General features: G+C 34.3%; 1 protein-coding gene across 1 annotated transcript in view; it reads right to left on the bottom strand.

Moving 5' to 3' along the window:
- Positions 1-292: 292 nt before the first annotated feature.
- Positions 293-27751, bottom strand: part of LOC138695897 (acylphosphatase-2) — a 53833-nt gene continuing 26374 nt past the window's right edge. Inside the window, exon 3 of the mRNA XM_069820243.1 lies at positions 293-806. Within this exon, the coding sequence (XP_069676344.1) occupies positions 692-806 (115 nt within the window). The 3' untranslated portion in view covers positions 293-691. The remainder of the gene's footprint in view (positions 807-27751) is intronic.

Here is a 27751-nt window from a genome sequence, read left to right as displayed (position 1 = left end):
CTTGAATAGTCTCAACTCCTGACACACACTGTAAATTTATGAACACCAATAAGCAAATGTTCTATCACATGTCGTTTATTTTAGAAGGTTTGGTGGGATTTAAAGCTATTCTGATGTGTGTTCATGACGGATTGGTGTTACCGGTAAATTAAATCAGGATAATGGAATCTAGGTTTGATTTTTCTTCATGACACGAAGGATTATAAAATAAAGCACATCCGTTGTACTTAAACTATTATATTACCTCGATTTACATACATGTTATGAAGTACAGTTTCCTCTTTTCAATTTATTATCATAGTATGCCGTTGTTACGGCTTGCTTACTCTTAGAGCTGTATATAAAACCACACTTCATATCTCAGAGAGTATACACATAACAGACAAATAAAACTTGCATTTGGTCTCATTATGTCTTTTTGATAAAGCAGTACAAGTCTTCATCATCGTTCTATCTTGTTGCACCAGTTCTGGAACCCATTCACACGAAATTTATTTTCGCTTGTAAATTGCAGAATGTTATTTCCCTTTGAATTTAAATCTAGGGCAGAATTTTTTTATGAAGAACTATAATAAATATAAAATTTTACGATAACTTATCAACACAACAATTCACAACTTGCTGAACTTATCATTTGGTTCTTTGATCTTTGAAAAGACGAGAGTAGGAAATCACTTAGTTGGCACGCCATTCAGAATCTGATGCTGAAGCTGCGGAATTCTTGTCTCGCGAGATATTCCCAGTTGCCGAAGTCACAGTGATCTATCTTGCTTCCTGGACTTCCTGTTTTGGACAGCCAATCCACCCTGCATCAGTCACAAAACGCAAGAGTTGAAATAACAGTCATTGTCACAGTCACTGTATATCGTACAACATTTTATCCACTCTGATAAAAAATTAATTTTTAAATAAAACTAATTGTATTCTTTTTATTAGTTTGAACATGTCTTTTGTAGAGGGACAGAGCCTTCTTCAGTTACAAGCCGGAGAATGGGTAGGTTTGGCAACACTGAGTGGAGGCGGAAGATTCTAAAGTGATATTGATGTAATTGTGCTTGCTCAATGTTTTCGTTGTACGTAACGTGTATTTTTTCAACATTACTTTGTACACAAAGGTAAGATCAAAATTCAGAGTAATGATGTAAATTATATCATTACGGATTCGAAAAAAGGGGTTTTATTGCAATCAAATTAGCTATACTTAAGAATACGGCGTAAGTAGGCTACTTACATACAAAGACTGCCACTTAAAATAATAATAAAAAAACATGTTTTTATTGATAGTACGAAGGTAAATAAATATATAGAAAAGATATTCCTTGCATCGAATATAATAAAATCAATAATGCAATAAAGACGTAAGTTCCTACGCAGTATTATTAAGTCCCATTCAATTAACAAATTTGTGGCTAGTAAATTGACAATGTTTTGTCGCTTTATGTTGTTTCACCTCTGACGTGAAAGGTCTAGGATATCATATACATTTTAATTTCATGTGATTATCTGTCGTGCTTTTCTATAAATATTTCAGATGCCCAGGAAGCCAGTTTTAGTTTGAACCTCGCCAGTCACCATAACAATACTATTATCCTAAATTATTTGTTCTAAACTTTTAAAAATATAATTTTAAATAAATATAACTACAGAAAACAAGCTAAGAATGTAAATTATGCAAATAAAATAAAAATGTAAACAGAGGAAACTATTGGCATGTACTAATACAGTATGAGACTGTAAATAAAGTTAGGCCAAGTATAAAGATCTATGAAAAATGAAGAAACATACCTTCAACATAATACCACAGTCTACTATATACAGTCGCGAAGCTTGAGGTGATTTTTTGCAAATCTCGCGATAAAGCGCTCCAAGCGGTTAGCAACTAGAAACAATAGACTGTCCACGGTCGACTTTGGATTTAGAGTGGACTGTGTCGTATTTCCATCGAGTGCTAGGTCGTTGCGTATTTCGCATTGATGCTTGTGAAGAAAAATCCTAACATCTATTTCTTATTTTACTTCTAGATGCAAAAAATGGTTAATAAACAGCAGGAGGGAAGATCTAATGACAAAGAATGAAGCATATCTTTATAATAATATAAAGTTTTGCTCTCTTCATTTCGAAAACACACAATTCATGAATGAAAACAAAAATAAATTAATCTGGAATGCAGTTCCAACTTTATTTGATGTTTCAAATAAACCTGTTCTGTTATTACCTGCAGCTGAGAAACAAAAGCTTTGCACTAATTCTACGTCTGTATCAGCTGATTCCTTTGAATAACTGTACATTTTCAGACAACTTAGGCCTACTTTTTTTTTCAAAGGATATGTTTTTAATTATAGCTGTTAATTTTGTTGTTACTTTTATTTATTACTTTACTAGAGACGTAGAAAAAGTAAGTCTGTTACAATAACATTTATTGATCACGTTTTATTTCCAATTCTGGTGTGATTATTATTGCTTAACCTCATCCCACTTTGTTAACTACGTAAGCCTACACTACAAGTACCGGTACACGTAAGTTACTCCCATTAATTCATATTTCCATTATTATTGTTATTATATTATTGTTGTAAAGGGAAATGCAAATTAATATTTATTGGTTTCATAGTTCATTATCGCTATAATTTTGAATGAATGAAACGATTATAGTAAATTTCAGTTCGTTTTGCACAAACAAAAATAATATTAACCTATTTCTTGCAGGTATCTTCGAGTTTATGGCGGAATTTAATATACTTCATTAAAATAATAAATGAACTTTATCCATTTAATATTTCAATAATGGAAGGAAGGTGTTAATTTTTCCAAAAGAACACAAAACGAAAGTGTAACATATTTTTTCGTCTGCTAGGAGAGAGATCTGCGATGATGAGGCGATAGTAGCGATCCTAGTGGTGGGCAACTACCCATGTTTGCATTTTTACTACATATTGAGCTTCGCGACTGTATATAGTAGACTGTGGTGATATTGATGTAATTGGGCTTGCTCATTGCTTTCGTTGTACGTAACGTGTATTTTTTCAATATTACTTTATGCACAAAGGTAAGATCAAGATTCAGAGTAATGATGTGAATTATATTATTACGGATTTGAAAATAGTGTTTTATTGCAATCAATTAGCTATACTTCAGAATACGGCGTAAGTAGGCTACTTATATACAAAGACTCCACTTGAAATAATAAAAAAAAAAAATGTTTTTTATTGATAGTACAAAGGTAAATAAATTTATAAAAAAGATATTCCTTGCACCGAATGTAATAAAATCAATAATGCAATAAAGACATTTCTACGCAGTATTCTTAAGTTCCATTCAATTAACATATTTGTGGCTAGTAAATTGACAATGTTTTGCCGCTTAATGTTGTTTCACTTCTGACGTGAAAGATCTAGGATATCATGTACATTTTAATTTCTTGTGATTACCTGTCGTACTTTTCTATAAATGTTTCAGATGCCCAGGAAGCCAGTTTTAGTTTGAACCTGATCAGTCACCATAACGATACTGTTATCCTAAATTATTTGTTATAAACTTTTTAAAATATAATTTTAAATAAATATAACTACAGAAAATGAGCTAAGAATGTAAATTATACAAATAAAATAAAAATGTAAACAGAGGAAACTATTGACATGTACTAATACAGTATGAGGATGTAAATAAAGTTAGGCCAAGTATAAAGATCTATGAAAAATGAAGAAACATACCTTCAACATAATACGTAACAAAACACATCATTATCTATTAAGTATGTGCCAATTAGCGTAAACTCAGTGAACTTTAAATCATGTAAATATTAAGTGAAAAGAAACATGTTTATTACTAATCTATTACAAAATGATAATATTAATAAACATATCTTGAAAACCAATAAAGCGAGTGTATGTATCTACAAATTACAGTTAGTTCTGACGTATAGCAGGCATTCCGAATCTTCAACAAAACTGCAACATTTATGGGATCACAAAACAGCTGTTTACAATGAACTTGAAAATCAACGGCGTAACTTTATTGATATAGCAGTCTAGACCCTACAATTTGGCTAGAATTCTGATACACCACAAACCACAAGTAAGACTGTAAAAATGTAGTTTATACAATATTTAATATTTAGAAGAATTGTCAATCACTTTGTCATTATTAATAACCGTAAAAATTGCTAACAACTGCAGCCATATTTTCATTTATTGTCTTGTTTTTATTGCCAACACGCACTTAGTTTATAATACATAAACAATGAACGTTTTGTACGATCACGAACATAATTCCATCGACACACACTTATATTGTAACATTAATTTACATTGAAAATCGGCATTAGCACAAACACATATTATGCATCGTAGGCCTCCGCTTGACAGTTAATTACGGTGTTGCCGACGTATGGCTCCGGGTTGTAACTGAAGAAGGCTCTGCCACAGACCGAGGTACTCGGGCGGAAGAAAAGAAAGAGTTTTTTACTTTTCATTTTTCTTAGGCAATACGAATTATTTCACAGTTTATTTTTACTAATGACGTGTCGTACCCTTCTTATTCCTTAAAATAATACACGACATATAATGTGAAATTATCATAAAAGTGATGTATAAACATTTTTATGGCAGTACATAACAAATATAGCGGTGAATATGTGTTTATGTACTCCAGCATTATAAACTGTCTTTATCGAAAGTTAAAATCGTGCATAATATGCCACATTGTTATAGCAGAGCCGTAAAATATTACCATGCCAACTAAAACGTCATGACGTCTATCATGACGGCATAATTTGTGCCATGAAGTTAACATTTTGAAATGATTTTCTATGCCACGCTATAATTTAATACATCATTGTTGCCATAGCAACCTCTTTCTTCATAGACCATGATATCAAACTACTCATCATTAAAAATCTGATGTTATTTCTTTATTAATTTGTTTTATAATGCTGTCGTACAAAAAATAACATATGAAACACGTTTTTAACGTTATGCAGTTATTGTTAATGTTATTGTTATACATTTTTGTTTTGTAATTATAATTATAATTTTAATAATTTTAATTTGTATTCATTAGATATCTAGCTAGTTAAATAAATTAAATAAATTGCACTCGTAAAAATTAGTAAACTCGTTTCGCTCTTTCCATACAAATTGACTCGTGCTATAACGTATAAAATTATGAACTTATTTCATAATAAACTATTATCGAATAAACTGGCAATTATAAAAATGTATAAAATGAAATAATATGTGTTATCGAATTTTATTTCGATATAATATTCCATATCGCGAAGAGAGTTGTGTAAATGCGACAAAGACATTTGAAATAAGCGACTTTGTTGATAAATTGGTCTACACAACTGGCTTCATGTGGGTAAATGAAGAAAAGTGAAGCTCAAGCATCCACCTTTAGTAAAAGAAACGAAGAGGTTGTATTGGGTTAATCGAACACCTGCGCGACGTAACCGGTTCTTAGGACGAACTGCAGAAATGTGCAACGCTAGTTTTCCGGAGCATGGGGTAAAATGTCTTGTCATTGGACGTAGATACGCGCACATGAAGGAAGGGGTGGGGAATACGATCACTGAATAAGCAAAGAAAACATCAGTCCTGTAGGTGCATCAGTGGTGAGCTACGATTAATACATCTGATTTATTTTCAATGGAACGGGCAAACGGTAGCATTAAATGTAAGTCAATTGCTTCTATCCAAGTTGTGTGAAATGTTGTTCGATACAGTAATTTTGTTGTTTTTAAAGTTTTTATTACATTTTGTACAATACAGTTCACATAATAATTATTATTATTTCATTTTTTTACTATTGATGTCATCATTAGCACTGATATTATTATTGTCATTATTTTGCATCATGCATAGTAATTAATTTTTTATATATACGTACAGAATGGAGGTGAAATAGCCTTGCAGATTTCCAGAGCAAATAGCTCATGTTATATATAACAAAAAACTTACTTACTTACTGGCTTTTAAGGAACACGGAGGTTCATTGCCGCCCTCACATAAGCTCGCCATTGGTCCCTATCCTGAGCAAGATTAATCCATTCTTTATCATCATATCCCACCTCCCTCAAATCCATTTTAATATTATCTTCCCATCTACGTCTCGGCCTCCCTAAAAGTCTTTTTCCCTCCGGCCTCCCAACTAACACTCTATATGCATTTCTGGATTCGCCCATACGTGCTACATGCCCGCCCATCTCAAACGTCTGGATTTAATGTTCCTAATTATGTCAGATGAAGAATACAATGCGTGCAGTTCTGTGTTGTGTAACTTTCTCCATTCTCCTGTAACTTCATCCCTCTTAGCCCCAAATATTTTCCTACAGTCCATGAGGATTTACTTGTCTAGTCCCTTTTAGAAAGAGAGAGAATGCTCACCATCTCTCTCTACCCTCATTTATGATGGTCGACACTCCTTCAAACGACCACGAGTTACCAGTGGCGGCATTCTCTTCCTCTTCAAATTCTGACTCCACTCCGCCAGAAAGTTCGTCCATGTCTGTGTCGTCCAAATTGATTACGAACGAATAATAAATTTCCATCTACAAGTCCATCCTTCGCCCAATAAAATTTTTCAACTTTTTCTACAGGCCTTCCTCTAATTTTCTTCCGTCACTTTTGCAAGTGCGCTCATTTTTAACCTGTGACACACGTTTTTTAAGAATCCTATTCGGGGGTTTCTTTCCTGGAGATCGCAGCACGCTTCCAATTCCGCTTCCGCTTTCTTTTGTTTTTTTTTTTTTTTTTGGTTTGTTTCTGTTTTTTCTATTTTAATCCTGTTAACACCACGAGATGATATATCTGTCGCTGCAGCAGTTCTTTCGATAACACTCGACACAGATATTGTTTGTTTTCCGCATTTCAGTGCCTCATATTCTCCAGTAAAGAATTTATGTGCATTAATAACCATGTTCATACCGTCCGACTTCAAGGCTTGCCCGCGTTTTCCCATATTGCCTACCATTATTATTAAATACAAGAGCACAACACTCTTTACAATATTTAAGGTAACAGTGAAACCATGCATCTCCGAAAACATTTTAATTTGTGAATTATATTATATTAAATTGGTACAACAAGATACAAACTCGTCCACACCTGTGGAGTAACGGTCAGCGCGTCTGGCCGCGAAATCAGGTGACCGAGTTCGAATCCCGGTCGGGAAAGTTACCTGGGTTGAGGTTTTTTCCGAGGTTTTCCCTCAACCCAAAACGAGCAAATGCTAGGTAACTTTCGGTGGTGGACCCCGAACTAATTTCACCGGTATTATCACCTTCATTTCATTCAGACGCTAAATAACCTGAGCTGTTGATACAGCGTCGTAAAATAACCCAATAAAAAAGGCACAAACTCACTTCACTATTCACAAAATACTACTAACTAATGAACTCAACCCCGAGACGCCACTGAGAGATCCACTAATTGGGTTTGCAAAAGTGTGAAGGGAGAAGAGAGGAGAAAGGGAATTCCAAGAATTGTACAAAAGGAAACCTCTTGCCCGTCACATCTGGTGGCAATCGGTAGACAAGGACCTCAGACAAGGACAGTAGAAATCACGCCAACTTAATCCTCATGCACTGTAAGCTCCTTATTCTCAAACACCCTTAACCTATGTTCCTCTCTCAAAGTGAGAGTCCAAGTTTCACAACCATAAAGAACAATTGGTAATATAACTGTTTTATAAATTCTAACTTTCAGCTTTTTCGAGAGGAGACTGGATGACAAAATCTTCCCAACCGAATAATAACATGCATTTCGCATATTCATTCTGCGTTTAATTTCCTCCCGAGTGTCATTTATATTTGTTACTGTTGCTCCAAGGTCCCGCGCCATGGCGTCGTGGTCTAAGGCATCCTGCATAGGACTCGCGTTACGGAATGCGCGCTGGTTCAAGTCCCTATGGGAGAAGAAATTTTCTCATGAAATTTCGCCCAGTGTATGGGACCGGTGATGCACTTGGGGAGCTACGATAGGTAGCGAAATCCGTTTACGCAAACCAGCTATAACGGCTGGGAGGATCATCGTGCTAACCACACGATACCTCCATTCTGGTTGGATGATCGTCCACCTCTGCTTCGGCATGTGGCAGTGAGGCCAGCAACCGGCTGGTCGGTCTTGGCCCTTCGTGGGCTGTAGCGCCACGGATTATTATTATATTATTATTATACTGTTGCTACAAGATATTTGAATTTTTCCACCTCTTCGAAGGATAAATTCCCAATTTTTATATTTCCATTTCGTACTATATTCTGATCACGAGACGTAATCATATACTTTGTCTTTTCGGGATTTACTTCCAAACCTATCTCTTTACTTGCTTCAAGGAAAATTTCCGTGTTTTCCCTAACAGTTTGTAGATTTTCTCCTAACATATTCACGTCATCCGCATAGACAAGAAGCTGATTAATACTAGCAAACAAAATTTTTATTTCATTTAAAAAATTTAATTTTCTATCAACATTGTAAGCAAGATTTAACTGTCATCCAAAATAATAGAGTTATTTTATTGTGTATCCAAATAAGATATTCGTTGTTATTATTAATAAAAGAAAGCATGCTACCTAACCACACTTACAATGCAATTAAATTTACGCAAATTCACAAAAAAATTGCTACACATATGTTGCGATGGTTTCTGCTTTGATAGTTTTGAAATTTTCATATTAAACACTTGAAAAATAACTCAACAATAAGCCTATCTCATAAACTAATTTCTTTTTTCTGGCTCGGGGTGATTCATTCGATATCGCTGCGGACAGGCAGTCTGTTGGTAGGCAAGCGGTCCGTGGTCGTTACACAAGCTGTGTTCAGTCTTAGTCGTAATGTAAACGAGTGAAGAATTACTACGGGACAGATACCGAGTTATGAAGAAAGTGTCGTCGTGCATTTCAACTGTCAACGTGAGTTCTCAGGTAAAAATATTCCTAACAGAATCACAATCCTTAGATTAATGGAAAAGTTTGAAGAAATAGTCTCCGTTCTAAATAGGAGAAAATCTGGTATGCCTCTTGTTCTCTCTCACTAAGAGAAAATTAGATCAAATAGGTTTCAAGCTCGAACAATCTGCGCAAAATCTTTAAAAGCTCAGGAAATCAGGGTATCCAAATCGCCAGCAGCGAGAGCAACCAAGAAACTTTACTTACATCTATACCAGCGGTGACCAAACTGGGTATCGTGATTACATCGTGTAATCAAAGACATTCATACTGGTAAGGGGAGTTTCCTGTACATTGCTCTCTGTCTCGCTCAGGTACTGAAGGTAAGCAGTGTCGGTACCATGTCGCTCTACAAACCCTCTGTCTCTAGCAGGAACAGAAGGTTCGTACAGACTGGGAAGAGGAATTTATTCGTTGTTCTGTCGGAAAAAATGTAATATATTGCTTTGCTCAACGGCTCAATTAGTAGTAGTATATAGAAGCGACATTAAAGGGCATTACGCTGAATACACAGGCATAACTGGTATTATTATTATTATCATTAATATTATTATTATTATTATTTCTTTCCATTTTAATTTCTTTTTAAATTTTTTATGACTATTATCTGTTATTTACTAGTTATTTGATAATAATAATAATAATAATAATACTAATAATAGTATTAATAACAATAACAGTAATAATAACAATAATAATAATAATAATAATAATAAGAATAAGAATAAGAATAACAACAATAATAATAATAATAATAATAGTAATAATAACAATAATAATAATAACAATAACAATAATAGTAGTAATAATAATAACAGTAATAATAATAATAATAATAATAATAATAATAATAGGAATAAGAATAACAATAACAATAATAATAATAATAATAATAATAATAATTACAGTAACAATAATAATAACAATAACAATAATAATAATAATAATAATAATAATAATAATAATAATAATAATAACTAGACTTCGTTGAATTGCCACACGCAGCATGCAATCAGGTTGTCGATGTTGATAGTATAGAGGAGGTGAGCGACCGTCCGGTCTCGTAGTATAAGCAGTTCAAGTTAAGAGATGTGGCCGGTCCAAATAGATAGAGCAGCTACAGCTAATGTATACCTATGTAAGCACTTGTTTTTGCGTTATTGTGGTTGGAATAGCCAAAGCTTAACATCTGTTCAGTGCAGACAAGAATTCAATCAAACATGCTACAATGAGCGTGTTGCAGTCTTGACCCGTTGGAAAACGTGGTTGGATGTTGTTAATTATTATGCAGAACATTACGGAAAAATAATGGAGGTAATTGATGCATTGGATAGCATAGACAGTTCCGCTGTTGCAGCTATAAAATCATTGTCTTCTGAACAGCTATTGGAAGATATTCTGTTCATTGATTCTAATTTTAAAATCGTGTCCAAAAGCATCATCCTGTTAGAATCGTCTAAACTACGACTCTCAGAAGCCCTTAATATAGTGGATAAAGTATCACAAACTGTTATCCAAAATAACAATTCACTAATTTCAGAAAAAATGAAATGTAAGTTGAGAAACGTTATTGCTAAAAATTCTGCCTATTCACAACTTCGTACTATAAATGATGTACCATCAGGTCACGACAAGATATCTGAAGTTGGTGTACTAAAAAGTAGTGACTTTCCGTTCTTCAAATTGTACGTATTACATCGTGTGATGTTGAACGTACATTTTTCCAAAATAAAAACTGTTTAAGTGACCATCGGAGGAGGTTACTTTGCTGTCGCTCAAAATGTACGTAACTCTTCACTGCCCTACACGTATTCAAGGATGATGTGAGTATCTTACATTATATTTTAAGAGTTAATATATCTCACTATGAAATAATTGTGTATTTACATGTTTAGACATTTCCTACTTCAATGATCATTCATTATATTTCTTGAATGCAGGATACAGGTTTTATTGTAACCGCAGTATACTGCTGCGTGTTTACGTCAGAGGCATGCTCCATCCTTTGCACGCCCCTTTCTCATACAGTCTATACCGCGTGCGTAGTAAACCTCGCGATTCTCGTGGCAATTCCACGAAGTATAATAATAACAATAACAATAATAGTAATAATAATAATAATAATAATAATAATAATAATAATAATAATTACGAGAACGAGAGCGACAACAATAACAATAATAATAATAATAATAATAACAATAATATAGAGAAACTGATTGAATATTACGTGCTACTGTAGTAATGAAACGAACTATTAAACTCCAAGAACTGATTGAATATCCAGAAGAGAATTCAGGAAATTTCTGATTGTGTTCATGAGGAATATTTAAAAAAAGCAAGAAAATGTGTATATATTTTTATTGATTCTTGATTACAGTAGTGCCATTACTGATACAGCAAAGCTTGCTATTTTTATTCGCGGGGTTGATAAAGAACTCAATGTTAGTGCACGAACCACCACTGGTTGTAGTTTTCATGCCAAGTACCTCTTCCCCGTCTCTTTACTTCTTAGATTGTCTCTCGTGTGTAATCACTGCCGTTCGAGTTTTGGTCACCGCTGGTGTATACAAAACACAAGTGACACATAAATGAAGTGAATATGATCTAGTCTCAAGAGTAACTTATCGTAACTGGTTCCCGCAATCTGTATGTAATAGTGAAACAAACAAATTTAATCTGTTTGTATCTTGATGTGGTTACGGGCCCGATTTAACCACGAAGAGCGCCCGGGTGGGACGAGGCAGCGTACGTTCTTTAGTAGCTGCGGAATCTTCGAGACTCAGCCGTGGTCAATCACCCGATGCGACGGAAGTAGAATTTAACATCAGTTTTCAATAATACTCAAAATTTAGCGACCTCCCATGGGGCTACTAGCGTTTAAATTATTCGTGACGAAAAGCGAACAGGGATTTTGAGAATACAATTTTGCAGTTTGTTTTGTTGTTGTATAGTCAACTGTCAGGAAACAGACCTGAACCTCACAAGTGATTTTTGAAAGGCATAGTGAGGACCGATAAGCTAATACATTGAAATTAGGAATAGTCAGGGTCCGTCTGCTTAACAAATATTAATTGTTAGACTTGTGACAAGTATTCTAACAATTAATATTTTGTTAAGCAGATAAGCACAGACGGACCCTGACTATTCCTAATTTCTCACAAGTGATGCCAACAAGGCAGCACTTATGAGGCAACTAGGCCAGAAGATAAAAGGGTAGGATGGTCAGTTCCTTTCTCTTTTGCCGTTTAGTTCATACGAAATTAAAGTTTTCGTTATAGTGATGCACGGTAGTAAGTTACTGTAAATAAGTAAATAAAATACGATTATTGGTGAATGTTACTTATGTCCCGCCATTATAGGAGACATAGGCCAGTTTTACACTCATCCTAAACATTTAGTATAACTTGTTGCTTGTGTAGGCAGTCTTTTACATTAGATTTGCGAAAATTGGTTTATAGCGCAACATTGACAGTGATAAAAGTGTGAAATATTCGGGTGAAATGAGCGTTGAGCGACTTCCGCCGATTTTGGAATAGACACCGACGCACTTGAACTGCCAACATAGAAAACAAAAAAATCACACTCAATCGCTTTCACCTTCATCTTGACGGGATAATAAAAGCCTAAACTAACCTAACCTAAGTGCGTCGGTGTCTATTCCAAAATCGGCGGAAATCGCTCAACGCTCGTTCAAGTAATATTCGTTCAGTAGGCGGTGGATACTCTACATTGACCCGATTATTTTCCCCGGATCAAGGATACAATACAAATGAAGTAAAATTAGTATTTTACCGTGGACCAGATTTGTGATAAAACGGTTTAAGTACACATTTCCGTGGATTATTATAGCTATTCACAGGAGCAAGTATTTATGGAGATTCATTTTATCATTTGTGTTTTTTAATATTGGTGTCGGCGGAGATTGTTGGAGATTGATTTGAACTCGTGGCGGAGATTAATGGAAATTTTGGAAAATACAATTACTTTGGAATTGGAGTATTAACTCAGTATGAACATTACTTTCTAAATAATTAACATTGAAGGTTCATTGGATTCTGATAAAGGTGCGGTATGGCCAACAGACAATTTTTGTTGGATTGAGACTGTATTTGACACACAGTCATTAAAAACGAAAAAAAAAAAAAACTTGCAGCCCTCAATACTTTCAAATTATTAGTGAAATGTTGAATTCTCCATCTTTTGGGTTCACTAACGTAGTGAGAACACCTGGAATACCATGTAATGTAGGCTACTTGGATATATAACAAATTCAAATAAAAAGAAATTTCCGAAAAAAAAAAACAATATGAAATTCGCTATAAAACGACGCAATAATAATAATTCGCGAATGTGTTCATATTTCGCTATTAGAACTCCATTTCGCGATTTGTTGCGATTGTTTTATTCGCATATTATTAATCGAATCACTTAATTCGTAAAGATTAGCAAAAATGTATTGTATAGCCTATCTACAGGAACATCATTTTATTTTTACTAACATTTTTAATATTAACTTGCTTATACCTCTGGATCAACGCCGTTTGCTACCCCGTTCCACGACTGGAGTTCGATGATACTGGCGTAATATACTAACAAATACTTTACTAGGTATAGGAGGGAAGAAAAGTAGTTCATCCATTTACGTAAACTAGGAAATATCGCAATTTTGAGTTTGATCATTTTCATTAGGTTTTTGATTAATAAAAATACAGTACCGGTACAGTATTAACAATGAGTGTTTTTACTCACGAACTGAGCTGTCCATGTGGACGTATTAATTATGCAGTGTATATTATACTGTCTATAGCACATTAGCGTACGATATAGACAATGAAGTTAAATTAAAAAATAATCATAATATGGATATTTAAACACATTTTTTAAAATGGTGGCTGTTCATTTCGATACAGACTTCAGTTCTAATGTGCATATTATCGCACTATAGACTATTGTACCTAATCCCAATTACCAGTTTTGTTCTTCGTACTTGTAACTCATGTTGAAATAATTCTGAACCTATTCTATAAAAGAGTACCTTACGTACTGTAAATTCAGTCTTCACTTCTGCCCGATCCGAAAAAATAAAGATACTCAGACATACTATCTACTGTCCGTCCAAGTGGTTATGTCGTAGGGTCGTAGAAAGGGGGGGAATCACATGGCAGTTAATTACTTAACGAGGCCCTTTTATTTAAGTTATTTTAAACAATTGTATAATATTGCGTAGACGTCCAATTCCTAACAGAAATTAATGTTCTGAGAAAGGAGATAAGACACCCCAGCCACTAGCTGGCGAATAAAAGCTGGTGGGGGAAACCGGGATACGACGTAGGCAAATGGACGACAGTATCTGTGCGAAAATGATTCAATATTGAAAGCTCTTTCGTCACTGAAAAACGCGAACATATTTTTGGAACATACTGTTTACTAAGAGTACTATGACTGTGTATGCAGTCTCGGTTCTGTATGGAGGACGGTTGAACTTCATTAGTAGAAGGGGTGGGAGTGACGTACATTAAAAAACTCCGGTACCGGTACAATAAAAATTGAAGTAAAAATAAAATGATGTCCCTGTATTATGTCGTGATTTTCGCGATCTCCATAAATACCCGGCCCTGGCTTTTATTTGCTCTGTTTTCTTAATGGCGTCAATTTTTTCAAAATAATTAATGTGGGTATCTTTAAATTTAAAAAAAAAATGGTGACTGTAGCAAGTGCAGGCATACTTCTTCTTTTTTTCCTTGTATGGAGAAGGGACCCGAAGGCTTGCACTGCAGCCTGAGGCTTACAGTACTTACCACTCTTTTTCTGTGAATGATTGGGTAGCCGAACGGCCGCTCTCTTGTACATGTACAACACGCCGGACCGTGAACTTAACCCGGACTATTGTATGGATGATGATGATGATGATATGATGATGAATGTGAATTAATGATGGCGAAAATAGTCCGAGATCCAACGTCGAACGTTATCCAGAAACTCTGCTTCAGTTGGTTGAGGGAAAACCCCAGAAAAACCCCAACCAATAACTTGTCCTAAGCTGGATTTGAACCCGGGCCCGCTCGTTCCATGGCCAGACGTGCTGACCATTACTCCACAGCGGTGGATAGGTTTAGTTCTTTGAATAATAATTCATTATTTTAAGAAAAAAGGAAATCTCTTTTTTTATTCTTATAGCAGATAAAGTTACTTCAACTTTGAAACTAAATTCTTGCAGGTACCGTAATTTTAATAAGAGTTTTTTTTTTCAAGTTTTCGATTGATATTATATATAAATAATATATTTGACAAGCGTTTTGGACGAAAAACTCTCTGTACCGTTTAATTTGTCACATGTTATACAGGGACATCATTTTACTTTTACTTCAATTTTTATTGTACCTGAGTTTTTGAATGTACTTCACGCCCACTCTTCTACTAATGAAGTTCAACCGTCCTCCACACAGATCCAAGACCACATATACATTCATAGTAGCCATACGATCATAGTAAACAGTACGTTCCAAAAATATGTTCGCGTTTTCCAGTGACGAAAGGGCTTTCAATATTGAATCATTTTCGCACAGGTACTGTCGTCTATTTGCCTACGTCGCATCCCGGTTTCCCCCACCTGCTTCTATTCGCCTCTCTTTAAAGGCTAGTGGCTGGGCTGTCTTAGCATTTTTCTGAGAACATCAATTTTTGTTAGGAATTGGACGTCTACGTAATATTACACCCATACAACTACTTAAAATAACTTAAATAAAAGGGCCTCGTTAAGTAATTAACTGTCACGCGATTTCCTCCCCTTTCTACGACCCTGCGACATAACCACTTGGACGGACAGTAGATAGCATGTCTGAGTAATTTTATCTTTTCGGATCGGGCAGAAGTGAAGATTGAATTTACAGTACGTAAGGTACTCTTTTATAGAGTAGGTACAGAATTATTTCAACATGAGTTACTGGTACGAAGGAGGAAACTGGTAATTGGAATTAGGTACAATAGTCTATAGTGCGATAATATGCACATTAGAACTGAAATGAACGGCCACCATTTTCAAAAATGTGTTTAAATTTATCCATATTATGATTATTTTTCAATTTAACTTCATTACCTATATTGTACTCTAATGTGCTGTAGACAGTATAATATACAATGCATAATGAATACGTCCACATGGACAGCTCAGTTCGTGAGTAAAAACACTTATTGTTAATACTGTACTGTATTTTGATTAAACAAAAACCTAATGGAAATTATCAAACTCAAAAGCGTGATATTTCCTATTTTACGTAAATGGATGAACTACTTTTCTCCCCTCACCTAGTAAAGTGATATGTTTGTATATTACGCCAGTATCATCGAACTCCAGTCGTGGAAGAGGGTAGCAAACGGTGTTTTCGGTTCTCAACAAGGTATAGGCAGGTTAATATTAGAAATGTTAGTAAAAATAAAATGATGTCCCTGTATGAGAATTATAATAATAAAAAAATATTTAGAGTTTGTTTTCAGTACTCTAAATCGCCATTATTGTCTATTATTTGTAAATAAAGTAAATAAATGAAAGTCCTCCGGGAGGGACTTCAAGCCGTGTGTCCCGTGTCGGAATTAGTGCCTCTGGACCAAATTTATCCTCTCTCGCGTCCTAGGAATATCTTTGTTGCATACTTAGTGGCGTTTGAGGCGATGAGTTTATCACTTGTTTCTCTACCCCTGTCGGCAAATAAGTATAACTAAATTCCTTGTATGTACTAAAACCTCCGCCAGGATTTCCTCTATAAATGGGGTATGAACCCATTAGCTTATTTATTCGATATAATCTGAAATTTTATATAATTTTTTTTTTTCATTTTATTGTTGCCTAAGTTCCGACATGGGATCGATAGGTTAAATACATAGTATACAGGGTGTTTCAGAAATACTTTGACAAACCTTGGGGACATGTTCCTCACACCAAAACAAAAAAGAAGTTCATATAAACATATGTCCGAAAATCCTTAGTTTTTTAGTTATTAATGAAAGAACATAATGAAACATCTGTTAGATATTGTCAGCTTGGCAGCAAGTGTTGCAACTTTAATCAATTCAGAAACTCATAACAAATGTTAAAATGACAAATGGCTGTAGCAAACAAGTCTCCTTGGCAACACATAGCCATCTAGGATACAATGGGTGCATCAGCAGACTTGTATCGATAACATGATTCGATTATCTAACAAAATGAATTATTATCAGTTACAAACTTAAGTTAAGTTGTTGGATTGTATCTCGAAACGCGTTGAACGTAAACTTTAATTGTTATGAATTTCTGAATTGATTAAAGTTGCAACACTTGTTATCAAGCTGACTATATCTAACAGATGTTTCATTATGTTCATTCATTAATAACTAAAACGCTAAGGATTTTCGGACATAATTATGTTTATATGAACTTTTTTTCTTGTTTTAATGTGAGGAACATACCCTCAAGGTTTGTAAAAGTATTTCTGGAACATTCTGTAAATAAATAAATAAATAAATAAATAAATAAATAAATGAATAAATGAATAAATGAATAAATGAATAAATGAATAAATGAATAAATGAATAAATGAATAAATGAATAAATGAATAAATGAATAAATGAATAAATAAATAAATGAAGAAATGAAGAAATGAAGAAATAAATAAATAAATAAATAAATGAAGAAATAAATAAATAAATAAACAATGAATGAATGAATAAATAAATAGATAAATAAATGGATAAATAGATAAATAAATAGATAGATAAATGGATAAATAGATAAATAAATAGATAGATAAATATTTAAATAAATAGATTGATTGAGAGGTAGATGGATGGATGGATGGATAGATAGATAGATAGATAGATAGATAGATAGATAGATAGATAGATAGATAGATAGATAGATAGATAGATAGATAGATAGATAGATAGATAGATAGATAGATAGATAGATAGATAGATAGATAGATAGATAGATAGATAGATAGATAGATAGATAGATAGATAGATAGATAGATAGATAGATAGATAGATAGATAGATAGACAGATAGATAAGTAGGTAAGTAAGTAAGTAAATAAATAAATAAAATAAATAAATCGTATTTCATGTGTATGGTTCCCGCATGAATTAGATATTGAAAATACGTCAAATGAGAAAAATCGCTATAGGCCTACACATACAGACCGATGCGATGGTGTGCCGAAAACCACTCTTCTGGTGAATTTTGTTGAAAATATCGAAATAGTATTCTTGATATCAAAATACTTTTTCTCATTATACGTCGATAGAACTTAGAAGCGATTCCAGAGTGTCGGGGAAATCACTTGATCGAAAAATCAAAACCCTTCTTTGCGGTTAGTTATGTTTCTAAAATCGCACGCATGTAGGATTAGAATTTCGTAATTTGCTAAGTTGACGGCATGCTGCGTCACAGATTGGATCGCCGCAGGATATAATATACACGCACCATCTTTGTGTTAGGGCTGGGTCTAAACATTGTTGTCAGCTTGCCAGCTGGCTCATCAATATATCTGTTTAATTTTAATTCCGCTCTCTTTCCTGTACTTCAAGCCGGTTGCTATCTCAAAGTCGACATTTTACTACACTACAATAATCGCAAATATTACTAACACGAGTGAACTATTTGTTTTTATCTTAAAAATTCTTTTTCACCTTGAACCTTACTACGGCTTAAACATCTGGTAAACACATCAAGAGGTTTGAAATTTTTTTTTTTTACTATTTTGTGTAATTTTTGGGGGTATTTTTAAAATCAAAATTTGAATGGCTTGTTTCCAAATCCTGCTGTTACATTGAAGGAGATGTTGTTAATGAAGATGATGTAGATACAGTTTATGGAGATTATGTAAGCCTATATGAAATTGATGCAAGTTACATAGATAAAGTTGATGCAGATAATGTATACAAAATTGGTGGAGATGTCGTACATTAAGTTGGTGAGGATTTGCAGGTGAAGTTGATGTAGTTGACACACATACAATTAATGAAGATATACAGCAGATCAAGTAGTTGAAGATGACATAAATGATACAAATGGAAGCGTTGGAAATGAATTTTCTGGAAGTGAAGTTGTAGATGACGTTGATGCAGAAGATTATATTGATTAAGGCAACGTTTCTCAAACTTTTTTGAAGTGGGGACCACTTTTTAAAGTCAGAACAGTTCCGCGGACCACCTTACTCTTGTTCCCTTCGAAAGCAAATTTATCATTTTTGTAGAATATTTTAATACCAGTATACTTATATTTTAAAATAGAATTAATTAATTATAATACTTTTGTAATTATATTTCTTGTAGCCAGTCACAAGTAACTTATAACAAATTCTGTGCATTGTTGATTCATCGCTTGCCTGTTAGCAGTTACTTGTTTGAAATCCTTCTTATGTGGTACACGCTAGCAGTTGTCCATGTCTCAGTTAAATAGTGCCCATTATAAATAATGGAAAACTGGTTTCGATCCGGATCTTTGAAAAGAAAGGGACATGATGATACGCTTCATTTAGGCAGTGCTAATAGTTCAGAAGTTGTGTGTGAAGAAATATATTAATTGTAGTGCCATTAAAGAAATATATAATCCTAGTGGTAGCTATTCAAAGAAAAAAATACTTCCGTAAATATGACAAGAGTTATTTGGAACTTGGATTTGCTTGGCGTGGCAATGAGAGTGAACCAAAACCTCGGTGCGTTGTTAACGAAGTGCTTTCAAACGAGTGTATGAAACCCGCGAAATTGAAACGACATTTAGAGACGAAACACGGAAGTGTAAAAAGTAAACCTGTCGGATTTTAAAATAGGCGGAGTCTAAAATTTTTTATATCGTCATCTGGAAAAACAAATAAAGAAATTAATGCAGAAACATGCCCGATTTTCAACAAGCAAAGATGGAATTTGGCACTTTCTGTTAAATGATATGTTTTATTTAACGACGCTCGCAACTGCAGAGGTTATATCAGCGTCGCCTGATGTGCCGGAATTTTGTCCCGCAGGAGTTCTTTTACATGCCAGTAAATCTACTGACATGAGCCTGTCGCATTTAAGCACACTTAAATGCCATCGACCTGGCCCGGGATCGAACCCACAACCTTGGGGGCATAGAAGGCCAGCGCTATACCAACTCGCCAACCAGGTCGACGGCACGTTCTGTTTTTGGTGTACGACGTATACTACGTGCCCATTTCAATGTGCAGATTGGATGTCGGGAAAACTATTAAGAAGTCATCAATACATGAAAAGGTTCGGTACTTTGGTCCTCTGTTATGAATTCAGGTGGTTCCTGGTTGGGTTACAGGCTCGGCACCAGATATCCAGGGAAAAGATGGCGAGAAACGTCACGTTCATAGTGCTTTAAATCCCTCTTTTGTTGCTGAGACTAGAGTGGGAAGTGGGTAGACGGGTAGGGTAAGAAATTTCATAAAATATTAGTACTGGGAGAAAAAGTGAAAGGCGATTGCCATGTGTCATTTCCAAAGTCTGAGATTTTCAGCTATAGTGTGATACGCAATTCGTTTGAATTTTATTTTTTCTTCTGACTTTTTTGGAGGACCACGAGGGCAGAACTCGAGGACCACAGATGAGAAACGCTGGATTAAGGTAATAATGACAGTCATTTTTAATGGTAAATGCTATTTGGAAATAAAGAAGTGGGGATAAGTCGATAACGTGGTGATGGTGTAATGAAACTCACAGAAAGGTCTACATATTCAAGAACTTCTGCCCGAAAGTCTTGGGGGAACTGCATTCGGGACATTTGTCAGCCAACTGAGCTACAACTAGGTCTTCAGAGCAGGTGCTGTCACAAGCATACTCGTACTTAGGAAGAAGAGTGATCTTTTTGTGTAACAAGAGAATGAAGGACATTGACTCGTTACATGTAAGCAAAGGTTGGAACGTCTTACAGAGTTATTATTTATAAATTGGTAAAGCAAGGAAGAGGTGTTGACGTGTCGAGGGTTCCGCATTCTGGCAGCACGAGAAGCGCGCCAACCCAGAACGATTTCTAAAAATATTACTTTCAACTCGCAATGCCAATATATTTCTGAGGATCCCAATTGCATTTCTTAAAGTGTATTTTAATCTTTTTTTTGATCAGAACATATTGGCTTCTAGCGGATTGCGCGCTTTCATATCTTATTCTGAACGTGAGAGAATGTCCAGGTCTGGACTCATATATTATGTTCTTTGGAGCAATGCTAGGCGATAATAGCTTAGTTTCTTTTCACCTTTATCTATCTCAACCATTATTTTGGGTACATGCAAAGAATAGTGTGGAAGATATCGTTGATTTTCCTTTCCCACGGACTTATGGGTGTAACGAAATATCTCATTTTATGTTGGATACCGTGCTTTAAGTTACATGACCTAAGTATACAACTGAATCTTTTTTGAGACTTGACACAGTTTCAGAATACATGACCTAAGTTTACAACTGAATCTTTTTGAGACTTGACACAGTTTCAGAATATATGACCTAAGTTCACAACTGAATCTTTTTGAGACTTGACACAGTTTTAGAATAAATGACCTAAGTTTACAACTGAATCTTTTTGAGACTTGACACAGTTTCAGAATACATGACCTAAGTTCACAACTGAGTCTTTTTGAAACTTGACACAGTTTCAGAATACATGACCTAAGTTCACAACTGAACCTTTTTGAGACTTGACACAGTTTTAGAATACATGGCCTAAGTTCACAACTGAGTCTTTTTGAGACTTGACACAGTCTTAGAATACATGACCTAAGTTCACAACTGAGTCTTTTTGAAACTTGACACAGTTTTAGAATACATGACCTAAGTTCACAACTGAATCTTTTTGAGACTTGACACAGTTTTAGAATACATGACCTAAGTTTACAACTGAATCTTTTTGAGACTTGACACAGTTTCAGAATACATGACCTAAGTTCACAACTGAGTCTTTTTGAAACTTGACACAGTTTCAGAATACATGACCTAAGTTCACAACTGAATCTTTTTGAGACTTGACACAGTTTTAGAATACATGACCTAAGTTCACAACTGAGTCTTTTTGAGACTTGACACAGTTTTAGAATACATGACCTAAGTTCACAACTGAGTCTTTTTGAAACTTGACACAGTTTTAGAATACATGACCTAAATTCACAACTGAACCTTTTTGAGACTTGACACAGTTTTAGAATACATGACCTAAGTTCACAACTGAATCTTTTTGAGACTTGACATACTTTTAGACATACATGACCTAAGTTCAAAACTGAATCTTTTTGAGACTTGACACGGTTTTACACACAGCAGGACTCCTTTGGTGAGGCGTTAACACGACGTCGAGTCTTAACCTAAGATATAGAATTTTTTAAGGACAAGCATTCGTGGACTGTATGGAATGTCTTAAACCTTGACCTTCTTTTACAAAATCGAACCATTTGCATTCCAAATTTTAGAATTTCAATGCTTTTATTTCGTAACTAAGTTCAATATTTTAACCTAATTACTTGTTTATTTTTTAGTATTTTTATGGTTCAACATCCAATAATTTTATGTTGTAAGAATGAATTTAAACGTGATTCATTTTAAAATGACTGTCATTACAGTTTTAGTTGGACTAAGATTTTAAGTCAGATACGTTTTTAATCTGAAATTATTTTAATTTTGTGTTTCATGAGACTTTTAAGCGCGCGGTTGCTTCGTGGCTAAGGACTTGTGCCGCAAATCGGAAAGTCGCGGCTTCGATTCCTTAAAGGGTAATGCATTTTCTCCAGTGATTTAATCCTTCCGTCCGCATTATAGCCTTGGGGTTTACTCAGTCTCTAACATAATTGAATACCAGGGACATTTCCAAGGAGTAAATTCAGCAAGCATGTAGGACTGACATCCCTAATGCTAATACTTTGTTATTGTTGTTATTAAATCCAAGTGATCTTTTGTACATGAGTACTATTTCTGTTGTTGACAGAATTATACACACAGATATACGAATAGACAGGTGTAAGCACACCAGTGGGGAAAGTGGGGAAAAAATCAGAAGCGGTATGCTACCCCAAGATTTTCCCCTGGTATACCTCGATTTAAAAAATACACACCCTCCCTCCCTTACAACATACACATACATGATGTATACAATAAATTGTTTCGTGCAGTCAAATAACGGGAATCTTTGAAGCTTACGCAACACTTTAAATTTCTTAATAAAACAATTTCAAGTTACTTCAATTATTTGCTAGATTATTCTGCAATGTCCATTGAGACTTATCATTTAAAATAATGTTAAAGCTTCAAAGTGCCTTACTTAATTGTAAATAAAAAGTGCAACAACAACAAAAATGACACAGTCACTAAATTGGCAACAATGGCCACCACAAGCTACAGGCCACAGCCTTCTATACTTGAAATACTACCACAATCTAGTATATACAATCACGAAGATCTATACGTAGTAAATATGCATCCATAGATAGTTGCTAACCATTAGGATCGCTACTATCGCCTCATTACAGACAATGCGAAATAGTACCTGCACAGTCTATTGTTCCTAGTACCTTCACAACTCAAGCTTCGTGACTGTATATCAGTGATGTCAAAGCAAGCACATTGACGTCGTGCGCGGGCATCAAGCGCTAGGTATGGAAGGAGTAAGGATTATGTGTATGAGTAAGGAGCCTGTTGGATTAAGAAAACAGTGGTGTACAAACTTCAAACAGAACGTGAAATTTTATGTCGTTATTTTATATGACTATTTGCTGTTTGATATTTTCTATATTGTCTGTAAAACAAAGTACTAAGACCAGTTTCTTAATATTGCAGTTAATAACATATTAAAGAGTTAAGAAGGAATATTCACATAAATTTCATGGTAGGCCTAGTAAAACTATACTATACTAAGTGAATGGAACATCATTCATAAAGAAAGTGATATCCCAAAGAGAGAGATTAAGTATGACATGGTAAGTTGGAATTGATATTGATGGTATCTTTAGCCTTATAAAAGTAATCAATAAACTAATCAAAACAATATTATAGTACAAAGCAAAGTTACCTATGTGTATGTTTCAGCTGTAACTAATATTACATAACAAAACTCTTATCGCATTATACTTTTAAGATCATATTAGTGAGCAACTTTCTATCATTAGAATATTAAATTATTTTCTCAAAATCTGCTGAAGCTATAGAGCTCACGTTATTACAACACATGGGCACGTATCTTTTATTTATGATGTAACAGTAGTTGCTTTGTTAATTCATTTTCTTACAAACATTTTCCATGCGAATATTTTCAAAATGTTTAATACGTTATCTTCAATAATATATATTTACGATATATAAGATTTTCAGTACCTGTAAGGCTATTAAATAAACACATCTGAAAATTTCACCTTTCTGTAAAAAGTTGAGAAAACACTGCTTTTGAATAAAAAGGAAACTCATGAAAAATGAGCATTAAAACTGAAACTTATATTCTTATAATGCACTTGTACTTCTCAGACAAATCTAAAAATTAACATGGATATAGTTTTAATAAGTTCTCTTCCCTTCATCCATTGAATCAGTGCTGGCCATCCCTGTATATAGCTCTACCAAGCAGCATATACTGCCTCTTTCGTCTGTCTCTTTCCTTTCCGCTGTAAAGCGCTCAGGCTCTCCTGAGCTCTAAAGCGCGCGCTTGCCCATATGGACATCAGTTGACATGACTGCTGCATATACTAGATTGTGATACTACCATTGTAAGCATTCTTAGGGTTGACTTATCAAATAAACGTATCTAAATACACGTTGAATACAGTTCCTGAAGGCTGTGGTTTAGATTTACGAAGCAAACAGATTGTACTCTTTGTTGTGAAGAAATGTAGCCTATAAACAAATTTTTATGGATCACATTTTTTTCATGACGGTAGGTCTATGTCATTTTTCACTAATGGTATGTCATCTGGTCATAGAAACCAATGGCGGTATTCCTTACCGCGCATACCGTCTCACTTCCCTCACTGAAACACACAGTAACATAGCGTGCGGGAAGATTACTGAACTGTAGTAGATTGTTGACTCGCAACTTGCTCTCCGTACCAAGTGAAGCTAACATGATCGATGTACACCTAACCTGTATTCGAAGTAACCAAACTCAGGACTCTAGTAATTACAGAAGCATTGAAATTCTTAATCTTATTTCTTAATTATCCACGAAATGTATTTATTTTTAACACCATGAGTGCTATTAGCTATGTTTTCTGTCGTTATTTAATGTGTAAGGAGATTATGAAAGCAGAGAAATCTGAAATACGTAGGAGAAACGTTCTGGAAAGCAACGTACGGTAACAGGAATGTGCGGGACTGTTGTGTCTCTGTTTATATTTATTGTGTCTTCTTGACATTTGACCAACTTCTACCATCGGCGAAGAGTTATTTATAGAACACACGTTCAAGGTCAAAGTTTTGCTTCGTTGTTTGTCTGTTCCTACGTGGCACAATGCTGTTGCCAGACAATTGCATCACACATGGTTGGTATTGTTACTACATCGACAAGCTTGTACTTCATTCACCGATAATTTCATTAACATGACACTACACTGTATTATTGTTTTAGTTATTTTTATACATTAGTAATTGCGAAATGTTATCACTCAAGGTCAATTTTTTTAAATTCATCTCTAATTCCTTTTTTATGATTATAGTTGTTCATTTAGCAATATAAGGAAATTTTGTTCAATACTTCAACTTTAGTACCGGTACGTATTTGTATTTTGTATAATCTGTGGTGTAGTTTTGCAGTCAGGAATTGTTTTGAAGGCTTGGAATTTTAAAAACGTTTTTCTTCGATATTATTTCAAATCTTTACTTTGTACATCCTGGTGGAAATTTTGTTTATTTCTTGCACTGTGTCTTAGGTATAAAAACATCAAACTTTTTGAATCTGGCGACACATTATTTTGTGTGAGAAGAATGTTGGGGGACATACTGATCCTTTGGACACTTAGGACACACAGTTAGTGTAAAGTGGATGTATGTCTGAATTACGACCGGAATTACATAAATATTGTGTATATTTGAGGTATTTATAGGGAGTAACGGGACTTAGTGCCCACCCTGTACAGTGCTGTGTATTGTAATGAAAGGTAGTTTATTTCATAATACTACAGCCTACTTATTTTGTAAATAGTGTATAAAGGGGTTTCAGACATTGACTACTTTCAAAACCCGATTGTCAAAATGATTGATTTTCGTCTCTAGAATATGATCTTTCTTCAAATATAACTTTCGTGGAGTATGATTTTTATTTTTAATATATCAATAATTGCCCATCATTATGAAATATCGTTTCTTTAATATAAATTTTCTTATTTAACACTAAATTGTAGTTGGAATTACGCTGATAGTACTTTTGTTTTTGTCCTCTTATGTTACAATTCACTTACGTAAGTGTAACTAAACATATCAACATTTTGCTGTTATTATTATTATTATTATTATTATTATTATTATTATTATTATTATTATTATTATTATTATTATTATTCCATTGTTTTCTGTGTTGCTGCTATTTATATTAGCTGTGTATTTTTATACTGGTTGAGTGGAAGAGAAGGGCTTATAATCTTAACTCTTCTAGAGAAAATAAATAAATTAAATAAACGAAGAACTAATTTAAATTGTAGGAAACAAACATTATCGTTATCAGTCTTTATAAATAGTAATCTCACTAGAGGTTTTGATTTATCTAGAGAAAATCAAAACTCGAGTGGGATTTAATTGACTATTACACGATTAGAAGAATAGTACATTATGCAACGAGCCTATAATGAATGTAATTAAGAAGTGAGTATGGATATTTATGAAACGAGCGCAAGCGAGTTTCATAATTTGCATACGAGCTTCTTAATTACCATTATAGGCGAGTTTCATACGACTTTTTATGCTCGACCATATTTCTAACTTGATATTATTAATTTTATTGTATCTGACCTGGAGCAATGTCCCGTATGTTGTGAGATGTGCGCAGACGATGTGATTTTTTCCGAGGAACAGATGTGCACATTGACCTTGCTAGGCCATAAGAACCTACAGAGATAACATTGAAAAACGAGATGACAAATTGAATTTATTTGAATATTATTTACAATTAACGCTAATTATTATAGTAACAGAACATAATCTTCTGCGACAGTATTGGATTTCCAGCCTCCGTGACTTTTCGCTAATTCTCTTTCGATTGCATATCCGAGAATAATCGATACTTGCGGTTTTATAACGGTAGGAAACTGACCTGTCATTGGCTGAACAGTTGTAACCTGAGTCGTCATTGGCTGAAAGACCTGACCTTTAATGAGTAGGTGTACTTTAATGATATGCGTTAAAGGTCTGCTACCAGGTGTATAATTACTACATTTCGGCATGGTCGAGTATAAAATATATAAAGATTAGAAGAAATAAAGTACTATAATATAATAAAATATTGACTTACTAAAATTCTATTTTACTAATGTTACCTTCACTAAAATGTTTGGAGCCGCCATTTTTAGTCGACTATCTATGTGGGAAACAAATGACGATCGCAAAACATGTTTTATAGTACCGTAAAGCATTTGCAGTTTGAAATGTTGGCAAACAAAGAAACAAATGCTAGGGTAGTGATAGAAACAAACAAATGCTAGGGAAGAGACAAAATTAAACAAATGCTAGGGAAACGATAAAATTGTCCGATAAGCAGCCATGATTGGTTGAAAGACTTCCGTACCGTTTTATTGGTGAAAAGTAGTACGACGTAGTAAAAGCATTGCAGACAGGCTATGAGGTCTAGTTTTGAATCATGAACAGAATTC

This window comes from Periplaneta americana, chromosome 3 (assembly GCF_040183065.1).
Source record: "Periplaneta americana isolate PAMFEO1 chromosome 3, P.americana_PAMFEO1_priV1, whole genome shotgun sequence".
NCBI lineage: Eukaryota > Metazoa > Arthropoda > Insecta > Blattodea > Blattidae > Periplaneta > Periplaneta americana.
Note: the sequence above shows the minus strand (reverse complement) of the source record. Positions and strands in the feature narration are given on the sequence as shown.